This window comes from Hylobates moloch, unplaced genomic scaffold, assembly GCF_009828535.3.
Source record: "Hylobates moloch isolate HMO894 unplaced genomic scaffold, HMol_V3 SCAFFOLD_2, whole genome shotgun sequence".
Classification (NCBI taxonomy): domain Eukaryota; kingdom Metazoa; phylum Chordata; class Mammalia; order Primates; family Hylobatidae; genus Hylobates; species Hylobates moloch.
This window is the reverse complement of record NW_026652277.1, coordinates 168,197,796-168,210,093: the sequence shown is the minus strand read 5'-3', so window position 1 is coordinate 168,210,093 and position 12,298 is coordinate 168,197,796. Positions and strand designations below refer to the sequence as shown.

General features: G+C 39.2%; 1 protein-coding gene across 1 annotated transcript in view; it reads right to left on the bottom strand.

Moving 5' to 3' along the window:
* Positions 1 to 12,298, bottom strand: part of IGF2R (insulin like growth factor 2 receptor) — a 133,928-nt gene that overhangs the window by 82,442 nt on the left and 39,188 nt on the right. The window contains exons 3-4 of the mRNA XM_032161901.2: positions 10,888 to 11,012; positions 9,228 to 9,326 (exon numbers count right to left, since the gene is read on the bottom strand). Coding sequence (XP_032017792.1) covers positions 9,228 to 9,326; positions 10,888 to 11,012 — 224 coding nt within the window. The remainder of the gene's footprint in view (positions 1 to 9,227; positions 9,327 to 10,887; positions 11,013 to 12,298) is intronic.

Genomic DNA, 12,298 nt, shown 5'->3' with positions numbered 1-12,298 from the left:
CTTTGATTAATTTCCATACTATTTTCCATAAAGGTCATTCTAATTTACATTCCCACCAACGGTGTATAAGTGTTCTCTTTTTTTCTGCAACTTTGCTAACATCTGTTGTTTTTTGACTTTTTAATAATTGCCATTTTTGACTGGTATAAGATGGTATCTCATTTTGGTTTTATAATAATTTGTGTATTTCTCTGATGATTAGTGATGTGGAGTATGTTTAGGAGATTCTTGGCCATTTGTATGTCTTCTTTAGAGAAATGTTTGCTCATGTCCTTTGCTCACTTCTTAAAGGGATTGTGGTTTTTCTTGTTGAGTTGTCTGCATTCTTTGTAGATTCTGGATATCAAACCTTTGTTGGATGTAGCGTTTAAAAACACTTTTGGCCATTTTGTATGTTGTCTGTTCACTCTGCTGACTATGTATTTTACTGTGCAGAAGTTTTTAAGTTTAATAAAGTCCCATTTCTCTATTTTTATTTTTCTTGCATTTGCTTTTGAAGTCTTAGTCATGAATTATTTGCCTAGGTGAAGATCCGAGAGAGCTTTTCCTGGGTTTTCTTCTGGGAATTTTATAGTTTCAGGCAGGCCTTACATTCAAATCGTTAATCCAACCTGAGTTAATTTTTATACGTGGTGAGAGATAGGGGTCCAGTTTCATTCTTCCACATATGGCTGTCCAGTCTTCCCAGAACCATTTACTAAATAGGGTGTCCTTTCCCCAGTGTATGTTTTTGTCAACTGTGTCAAAGATCAGTTGGTTGTAAGTATGTAGCTTTGACTCTGGGTTTTCTATTCTGTTCCGTTGATCTGTGTGTCTATTTTTATATCAGTACTAGCTGTTTTGATTGCTATAGCCCTCCAGTATAATCTGTAGTCGGGTAATGTGATGCCTCTAGCTTTGTTCATTTTCCTTAAGATTGGTTTGGCTATTAAGACTTTTTTGGGGGACCACATGAATTTTAGGACTTTTTTCTAATTCCATAAAAAAAGATGTTGGCATTTTGATAGGAACTGCATTGAATCTGTGGATCGTTTCAGGCAATACAATCATTTTAATGATGTTGATTCTTCCAATCCATGAGCATAGGATGTTTTCCCATTTGTTTGTGCCATCTACAATTTCTTTCATCAGTGTTTTAGTTTTCCTTGTAGAGATTTTTCACCTCCTTGGCTAAATGTATTTTTAGTGGGTTTTTTTTTTTTAGCGATTATAAATGGGATTGAGTTCTTGATTTGATTCTCAGCTTGATCATTATTGGTGGGTAGAAATGTTATTGATTCTTGTACAATGACTCTGTATCCTGAAACTACTGAATTCATGTATCAAATCTAAGAGACTTTTGGAGGAATCTTTAGAGTTTTCTAGGTATAAGATCATATCATCAGCACACAGAGACACGTTGACTTTCTCTTTTCTGATCTGGATGCCTTTTCTTTCTCTTGCCTGACTGCCCTAGGTAGGACTTCCAGTACTATGTTGAACAGGAGACATGAAAAAGTGGGCATCGTTGTCTTGTTCCACTTCTTACGGGAAATGCTTTCAACTCTTCCCTGTTCAGTATGATGCTGGCTGTGGTTTTGTCATATATGCCTTTTATTATTCTGCGGTATGTCCCTTCTAATAATTTTTTGAGTTTTTTTTTCATTCAGGGATGTTGAATTTCATCAAATGCTTTTTCTGTATCTCCTGAGATGGTCATACGTTTTTTGTTTTTAATTGTTTAAATGGTGAATCACATTTATTGATTTGCATATGCTGAACCATCCTTGCAACCCTGGAATAAAACCCACTTGATTGTGATGTATTATTTTTCTGAAGTGCTGTTACATTCAGTTTGCTAGTATTTTGTTAAGATTTTTGAATCTGTTTATCATAGATATTAGTCTCTAGTTTTCTTTCTTTGTTGTGTGCTCATCTGGCTTTGGTTATCAGGATAATACTGGCTTCAAATAATGAGTTGGGGAGGATTCCTTCCTCTGATTTTTGGGAACAGTTTCAGTAGGATTTGTACCAGATCTTCCCTGTGCCTCTGGGAGAATTCAGCTGTCAATCTGTCTGGTCCTGAGCTTTTTTTGTTGGAAGGTTTTTTTTGTTTTGTTTTGTTTTTCTTAAATTACTGATTCTATCCCAATACTTTTTATCGGTCTTTTTGGAATTTCTATTTCTTCCTGAATCTCGGGAAGTTGAATGTTTCCAGAAATGTACACATTTCCTCTAAATTTTCTCAGTTTTGAGTACACAGATGTTCATAGTAGTCTCTGATGATCTTTTTTTGGCATTTCTTGTATGGCCCATATAGTACTGACAAATTCCCTCACCATTTGCACGTCTGGGAAAGACTTTATTTTTCCTTCATACATGAAACTTATTCTGGCAGGATACAAAATTCAGGGTTGACAGATTTTTTTTTCCTTAAGCACCTTGAAAACAGAAACCCAATCTCTCTGGCTTATAAGTTTCTCCTGAGAAGTCCCCTATTAGTTTGATGGGGTTTCCTTTATAGGTGATTAGATACTTTTCTCGTGGGTAGGATTTTTTCCTTCATGTTGACCTCATACAGTCTGATGGCTATAGGTTGTGGTGAAGTCCTTCTTGCAACGTATTTCCTCAGAATTTTTTGAGCTTCTTATATTTGGAGGTCTAGATCTCCTGCTAGACTAAAGAAGTTTACATCAATTATTTCCTCAAATACATTTTCCAGACTTTGTTCTTCTCCCTTAGTAATATCTATGCTTCATGGGTTTGGATGTTTCATGTAGTCCCACGGTTCTCACTTTGTTCATTTCCTTTGAATCTTTGTTTTTGTCTGATTGGGTTAATTCAAAAGACCTGTCTTCAAGTTCTGAGATTCTTCCTTCTGCTTTGTCTAGTCTATGGTTGAAGCTTTCAACTGTATTTTATAATTCCCATAACAAATTTTTCATTTCTAGAAATTCTATTTGATTTTTTAAAAATATCTCTTTGGTAAATTTCTCATTTATATCCTGGATTGATATTCTGATCTCTTTGTATTGGTTTTCAACTTTCTCACGTATCTCATTAAGCTTCTTTAAAATTAATATTTTGAATTCTTTAGTATTTCAAGCATTTCACTTTGGTTAGGATCTGTTTTTGGAGGATTAATATGATCCTTCAGGGTGTTGTAACACCCTGCTTTGTCACATTTCCAGAATCGTTACCCTGCTTCCTTCTCATCTAGAGAAACTGTCACTTTTTGGTTTGAATTTACTTTTGCTTTGACTAGAGGGTTTCCCCCCTGCCTTGAGGATGTGACTATAATGTTATGTTGCATAATTTTATTTGGCTTTGCTTCTGGATGCTTTCGGCGTCAAAGACTGTATGAAGTCCTTGGTTATAGATAGGCTTTGTGTGGTGACGTTCTCAAACATCAGTTGTAGTAGTAATATACCAGGCTGGTGAGCAGGCTCAGGGCCTCCTGAGTAGCCAGGGTGTGGTGAGGGATGATGGTAACTGAGGTCATGGAAAGCTTGTCTCCTGCCATAACACTGTGCAATTGTATACACAGTTGTGTCAGCAGATGGGCTATGCAAGTTCATCTCCTGGACAGGAAGTGGTACTTGCAGGAAAGAGGCAGCTGCAGTGGTGGCAACAGGATTTATGCTTGGCTTTTGTTAACGAGGAGGCTACTCCCATGTCCCAGACAATGGGTGGGGCCGTGGGACACCTAAGCATCACTGTCTTGTGTTCTGCCAGCAAGGCAGGTTGAGGAAGGAAAGCTGGGTGGAGCTAGGTCAGGCAAGCACATATTCAGGCTCTCCAACAGCTGAGACAAGCACTGGCCCCAATGGTGATCAGCGGGCTGGATCCAGGGCAACATTCTAGGGAGGGACAGAGGCACCTCTACTACATCAAAGAGCACACATGGTAAAAAGAGGTGCAGCCTGAGCTCCACAGCATAGCAGGCAATAGCAGGACCCACCAAGTTCTAATGCCCTTAACTCAGTGAGTCTCCCACCTGTGGCCCATCGCTGGCAGCAGGCCAAAAAAGGCAGCCCAGTCCCAAGCAGTCTGTATTAGGTTGTTTTTGCACTGCTATAAATACCTGAGACTGGGTAATTTATAAAGAAAAGAGGTTTAACTGGCTCACAGTTCTGCAGGTTGTACAGGAAACATAGCTCGGCTTCTGGGGAGGCCTCAAAAAGCTTTTACTCACGGCAGAAGGTGAAGTGGGAGCAAGCATATCACACAGCAAAAGCAGGAGCAAGAGAGTGAGAGTGAAACAACCAGAAACTTTGAAACAACCAGATCTCATGAGAATTCACTCACTTTCATGAGGACAGCACCAAGGGGATGGTGCTAAACCATTCATGAGGGACCCCCATGATTTAATCACCTTCCACCAGGCCCCACCTCCAACATTAGGGATTAAAATTCAATGTGAGATTTGGGCAGGGACAAAATCCAAACTGTTTCGGGGTCTGTGCTCAGATGGTGAAACTGCCCCAGGATGCAAGACTCCCTGCCCAGGACAGAAACCATGGCTCTGAGGCCACATCTTTGCGGTACAGTTTCACGAAGTAGGGGCAGCCACATCTTTGCGGTACACTTTCATGAAGTAGGGACACCAAACTTCCGCATCACAGCAAGAACTCAAGCCCAGAAAGGAATCCCCCCCCACCAAAATAAAAAAGGCCCTGGTCACCAAGTGAACCATGACTATGTGAAACATTCCTGTAAGTTTTATTTCCAAAATAATACACTGGCATCATTTTAATTATCTCTTCCAAAGAATATTCTAAAAATTCATATTCTCTGCAATCATTTCAAAGTAGATAGTTTTATTATTTTCTGTGGATAAGTTTCCCAAAATTTTATCTTTTAAACTGAAGCAATTCACAGACAGGTCTATTTACAAAAGTTAACTGCTCAATATTTAGCTTTCAAATTTCTCTTAGAAATAGGCTATCGGATCTGCAGGAATGCTCTAACCCACTAACCTTTTTCCCCAGTCCTGCTGTCAGAGATTCATGGAGAGCTAATAGAGTGAATCCAACGACCTACACCTACTCACAGCCTCAAAGGCACTTGAACTCGTTTCGACCATATCCTCAAAGCAAAGTCGCCTATCGCCTAAAATACTTCTCAGACACCTAAGTGTTTCTACTAATAATGGAGGAGGTTAGAACCTCTAGTGCTCAGAGGGTACCAGCACGTGGAGCTTAAGCCTACCACCACATTCATGCAGAAAGGCAACGAAAATAAAAGAAAATTATTGCCACAGACTATAATTGGGTTACAGTAAAAAGCCACAAGTGCCCATTATCCTGCAAATCTAAAGCTTGTCATCCCACAGCAAGATCATATGAAAACATTAACCCAAGAGGGGAGTGAGTCAGTGGACTGGGTAGGATGCAAGACAAGATGCAATTCTCTAACCAGCAAAATAAAAACCTATGATGGAAAAGGGAGCAAGATGGCAGATGGCAAGAAGGGAAAATGAAAGAACTCTTCATTCTGAAAATAGCTCCATTTCACCAAGACACTTAGAGGATTCCAAGTCGGCAAGATCTGCAAGCACCCTGCTCGGGGCAGGTAGCAACTTCTGGCTGTCTCCCTACTCCAGGAGGGAAGAGAAGACATGCTTCACACAGCACTCCACAGAATTGGGAGTGTGCACTGGAAAACAGTCAAGGCTACTGGGGAACACCCTCCCACTTCCTGCTACAGCAAACACAGCAATGGAGACATTCATAAGACCACGAATTTAGCAGCCTGGGAAGCGAGGTTGTTTGCCAGCTGCAACACACCACGCATTGAGTTAATGCTGTTTTATATATAATAATCTTACTTTTATAACCCTGGTAAGACTGCTAGCAGGCCAGTTCTGAATTTTGCCTGTTCCCAAGGGCACTACAGTAGGAGGTATATTTACACAAAGCTTTAAAGAAAGAATTACCTTAAAGCCTCTACCAGAATCTACTGAACAAACTATAACAATAGTTTTAAAGGTGCTGTTTGGAACTACCATGATTTTTGCCCATCAAAATCATTCTAAATGTGACAGAGCAAAACGAATAAATAAATGAGACATTAGTAAGGTGTAGAAAGCAAGACTATAATGACACTAAACCAAATTGAGATTTTTTCTTTAGGGAAAGATGAGTGTTTTGTAAGTACATAAACCTTCAATATGTTTTAAAGTTACCATACCACAGCATGTAAGGCGTAATCAAATCAAACAGAAAGCAGAAGAAAGGGCATATGCTTTATTAAGATCTGCTAACAGTGACAGCACTACATTATTAGCAGTCATTATGCTTTTCAGTTCTTTCCATTTAATCTATCCATAAGACAAAAAAAAAATGAGTTAGTGAATATGGATAAGTCCTTCACACCATTAGTCTATAGGCTCCCTGAAAGCATTCCAAAATTTAACAAAATTCCTAGTGCTTAGCTCACAATAGGCTCTCAATAAATGAGAACTCAATGAATAAAGCCCCAGCTGCCAACTACACCTGAAGAGGTAAGAGAGTACAAAGTACAAATGTTTCTCATGCATCTTCAATCTGCTTCTAAGAGAAATTAAATGTCATTGTTTTGAGAAAAACACGGACTGGATCTCCCCACACCCACCCCAAAAAATATTCAGAACACAGATCAGCACCCTTTTTTTTTTTTTTTTTTTTTTTTTTAACAAAGGACCATGTGGTATCTACATTTTGGGTTTTGCAGGTCACACAGGTCTCTGTGGCATATTCCTCTTTGTTTTGTAACAATCCTGTAAAAATGTGAAAACCATTCTTAGTCCTGGGGTTGTACAAAAAAGGGCCAGGGCAGGCTTTGAACCATGGGCTGTAGTTGGTGATTTCTGACCCATTGAAAACAAGTTGCTATTCATTTTATTTTGGAAAGCAATTTTTTCCTAGGTGGTAGAAGACACAACTGTCAATTCAGCAACGTGACATAAGAGGTACACTCAGATAAAACAAAAAAACAAAACAAAAAAAGGGTATAGTGATCAGGTTGGAAAATCAGAGCCCAACAGAGTATCTGTGGGACTGAGAGGTCTGGGGTCTAACAGGAGAGCAGAGGGCACCACTATCGCCACAGCCTCCACCTCCCACAGGAAACAACTCAGATCCAGCCAACTGGACACTTGTGTGGGGCCAGGCACAGAGGCTCACTCCTGTAATCCCAGCACTTTGGGAGGCCAAGGCAGGTGGATCACCTGAGGTCAGGAGTTCACGGCCAGCCTGACCAACATGGAGAAACCCCGTCTCTACTGAAAAAAAAAAAATATATATATATATATACACATATATACACACACACACATATATACATATATATATACATGTATATATATATATATATATAAATTAGCCGCGCATGGTGGCTCATGCCTGTAATCCCAGGATAACTGTATGTCCCCGCCCAAATCTTGTGTCAAATTGTAATCCTCAACATCGGAGGCGGGGCCTGGGGAAGTGACTGGATCATGAGGGCAGATTCCATCTCCCCCTTCTTGCGATTATCATGATAGTAACGGAGTTCTTGTGAGATCTGGTCATTTAAAAGTGGGTGGCACCTCCCCCTCCCACTCTCTTCCTCAGGCTCTGGCCATGTGAGGTGCTCAATATGCTTTTGCCTTCTGCCATGACTCTAAGTTTCCTGAGGCCTCTCCAGAAGCAGATGCTGCCATTCTTCCTGTACAACCTGCAGAACTGTGAGCCAATTATACCTCTTTTCTTTATAAATTACCCAGTCTCAGGTGTTTCTTTATAGCACTGTGGGAATGAACACACTGTGCTCCCACCCTCACCCCCAACCCCCAAACAGATGTCTGCTTTGAGATGCTTTTCCCACTGCTAACAGTACGTCATCTAACAGCTTCACCTAAGTTTTTAAATGAAGTTTACATTTGACACCACCTCCTAAATATCAGCCTTAATTCTTTCCACTTTAAACTTTTTTTTTCATTGAATGCTCCTTATGGTTTTCCTGGGCAGTATTTTACCACTTCCACTTCCATATGAAATTGTCTTTCCCTTCACAGATGACCATATCTGAAAATATCAGTGATTTATTATTCATAATTTAATCTGAATTAATGTTTTTAAATAAACATTTCTTTTTGTCTTATTAAACTGCATGGTATTAGGCCACCAGTAAAAATTACTGATTATGACCATTCATTAGTTCCTGAATCCTTACAACCTTTGAAAATTCTTAAAAACAGAAAGTAATAGAGAAAAGTGAGATAATCAATTAATTAAGATTGTTATCAAGGTGAGAACAGGAAACTCCCTTTAGGATCTGGGGTGGTGGGCATGGAAAAGCGGCAGAAGGAACACAGTCTGCTCTTCCCCAGGACCAGGGAGAATCAAGCAGCAGTGCAACATCAGGGAGTCCAGGCTGGGGAAGAGGACACTGCATTAGTCAACAAGAATGACCTGCCCGAGAGATCCATTAAACCACACCACAACCACAATTAATAACAATGTAAGGTAATACATACGTAATTAGCTCAATGTAGCCATTCCTCAATGTATACATATTTCAAAACATCATGTTGCACATAATACATATAGGTCGGTATGTATGTATATAGATATATATACATATATACACCCAAGAAGAATGTCTTGACCAAGGAATACTGTGTTCAAATAATAAGGGATGGACGTAACAGTAACAGTAGCAGTAACCCAGTAATCTAGTCTCTGAGGTGAGCTGGAAAAGAATTTAAGGGATACCTGGCCTGGACTCACACTGCAGCCAGAAGTCATCCCAAGGCTGAGCAGAGGGACAGAGAGATTTAACAATGCAAACAGGTAAAGAAGACTTATCAAAAGTGGGGTACAACACAGGTGGAAAGCCAGGTGCAAAGGAAGATGAAGCAGTCAGCGTCAGAAACAGATGGCTCCTGCAGGTAGAGTGAATACTCTAAGCCCAAGCCCAACCGTGTCACTTAGTTTACTGAGTTGCACAGCACCAGAAACCAAGAACTAACTTGCCCTATATGGATGAGCCATTCTATTTCCAATCTGGACCAAAAATCACATCCTGTGATATTTTAAATGCCCTGTCCTAAAAATAAGAACCACTCAGAAAAGTTTTAAAAATTAAATCACATGGTATCTCTGCTCAAATGCAATTTAGAAGCTAAAAAAGATTTTCACCCCAAAAGGTTAGAATCAGTATTTGAAAGATAAAGTTCCCCAGAGTACACTTCATAAGCATATAATTTGAAGTTCCCATGTTACCTCCTTATTTGCTTTAAATATGTCTTTCTTGCAGGCTGCAGTGGTCCTCCACTCAAAGTAATGCACACATTCTGTTGCAGTTACAAATTCAGGAGTTCCCTATTAAAAAAAAAATAATTATAATAAGTTACCTTACCACATATTGTAAAGATTCTTCTTTAAAATTAGAATGCAGTAAAGACTACTAAAATAAAGAAAGCAGCAGCAAGAAGGGCAGGGGATGCAACCGCTTTAGTTAAACGGGGTCATCAAGAGGTTCCCAAATCTGCAAATTCTGAGACCAAAGCTTCATAAAATCATGTTGGGATTTTGTGTAACTAATCCAAAAGCATTCTACCGCCCCAGCTGTGCAAGTATATTGAGTGAGTTCATGGGAAGAAATCCTCAGTCATTCTCCTCTCAAACTCCAAATGTTCTCTTAAGCAAATGCCAGCAAACGAAAGCCAGAAAACGTGACCTCATGCTTCCCGTGAAAAGGCTCCCATGAGGAGCCCATCTGCATCTGACCAAGTCAGTACACCCACCAGACGCCCACCCTCCAAGGCAGCCCCTCCTGTTAACCGCAACCAGAGTGGACTACAAACAGGTCGACCACAGCATCGCAGGATGACACAGGCACAGCAGGAACTGGCCTCTTCACTCCTACATGCAAGTCTAGGGAGTTATCCTTCACAGTACTACTTCTGGTATGGTGAACACAGAATTCATAAAGGAAATTAGTTGAAGTTAAAACAGGAGCTATATATTTTATTCTGTAATATAAATCTTCTCATTTAATGCTGCTGCGAACAGATTCTTTTTTTTTTAAGGTCTCAATATGCACAACGATGCAATTCATACGCGGATCCAAAATTAACAATATTAGTTTTATTTTCAAAGTTCTTCAGATAAGACACTGTGGACCTGAAGATGCAACAGTCACAGTCCCAAATTCTAAAATGATATTTTAAAGCAATTTAGTAGCCACAGAGTTTCACTCAACTTGACTTTCCTAAAGATTGGGTTCTTACTCTGATTCAAGAATATTCATAGAATTTGTATACCAATTCCCTCTCCCAAGAGCTAAAACAATTATTTACTGCAAGTTTCTTTCCAAAAACTAAAGATTAAAACCAACAAATTACATACGATATGCCCATAACAAGAACAATCATAATAATTTACACAATGATGTCCCCTTTAAACATCAGGTAATATCCAGAAAACTTGAGAACCCCATACCCATGGGCCAAGGCTTCTCCTAAATAGATGTGGGTATCTCTAATTTAATATAAATGAGGAAAGAAAAATATTTTTAAAAAAACTAAATACACTGCCCTATAAACCCATCAAAATGAAATGCTAGGAGAAGATGTTTTATGAAAAAAAAATTATGCCTATAACATAAACATTAAACAGTGCACTGATTTTTAACACACTAATCACTTTGAATTGTAGTTTTACAAAAGACGTGGTCTATGTTCTACTTAAAAGTTGTAACAAGTTTAGAATTTGTTTACTTATTGGTTCTTGATGATGATGGTGATTTGGTAGGGTTTTTCTTATTTGCGTTTCTAAGTTTGCTCACTGATTCTTCCTGGAATACCTCTACGGCCAGAACACCAAGGGGCAGACCTTTTTTTTTTTTAAAGAAATACATTAAGTGCCTGTGTGGACTCACCAGGGTTTTCCCACACAGGAAGGCAATGCTGCTCTGGACTCTGTGATTTGTGCCTTGCTGGTCGCAGCTCACTGTTGTGTTGAATTCTAGGAGAGATCTGGTTGCACTTCTCAAAACAGAGTCACCTATTTGGAGAGAAAAGAGAGTGAACAGGCTATAAAACATACATAACCAAACATCTATTACCAAGGAAAAGCAAATTAAAAGTAGCATTATAATGTATCTGACAGCTCATAAATTTATAAAACTGTCTTTTCCCAGAATTTTCCATCTCAGGAGTGGCATCCCCATTACATTACATTACATTGAGTGCCATCTTTACCTTGTCTGCTGCATTCTATACATCGGAAAGGTCCACAGCTATACGCCCATCTCAAATCTGTCCACATTTCTCCACCTCTACTCCCACTAAAACCACTACTTGCGCTCCAGCACTGGCCAACTAACTGCTCCCCCTGCCTCCACACTAGTCTCAACCCTCACCAGCCCCACTTCCTCATCCATCTGTACCAGTGTGATCTTCAAAAATACAAATCAGGATATATAACTCAGCCACTGAAATTTTTCAATACTTCCCATCACATATGCTACGAAATCAACATTCTCTAGAAAGGCCCACAAGTAGAGTGACCACATCTCTGTTTGTCTGGGACATTACTGTAACAGTCCAGAATAAAAAGTCAATGTAAAAATCAACATGATGGGGGTTGGCATAGGAATAAACTGATCAAAAGACTAGAATAGAGACCAATCGACTAGAAGAGAGAGCACAGAGACACAAATGTGAATTAAACTTTGATTATGACAGAAGTAATAGATCAGGGGAAAGAGGAGGCTGTTCAATAAACAGAACTGGAAATAAAAACAGAACTAGAAACAAAATAGTTATCCATATGGAAAAAGACAAAATTGGATCCCTACCCAGTACTGGGTACAAAAATCAACTCTAAACACAAGCTTGTCCGACCCGCAGCCTGTGGGCCACATACAGCCCAGAATGGCTTTGAATGCAGCCCAACACAAACTTGTAAACACTAATACTAATGAGTATTAGTGTATTTTAGGTGTGGCCAAAGATAATTATTCTTCCAATGTGGCCTAGGGAAGCCAAAAGATTGGACACCCTGTCTAAATGGATTAAAGATGTAAACATCAAAATCCAAACTTCAAAACGTGGCAGAAATCTTAAGATAGAGAAAGATTTCTTAAGACTCAAAAAGATTAATGAGGTTGACCTATTCAATTTAAGAGTTTATACTCATCAAAAAATAGCTTAAAGAAAACGGAAGTAAGTTATAAACTAGGAAAAACACAGAACTGGCAAAGAACCAGCATCAAGAATCTCTACATCCATTCACATGCAAACAAATAAGAAAAGAATGTTTGTATAATTCCAAGAAATACAGGACGA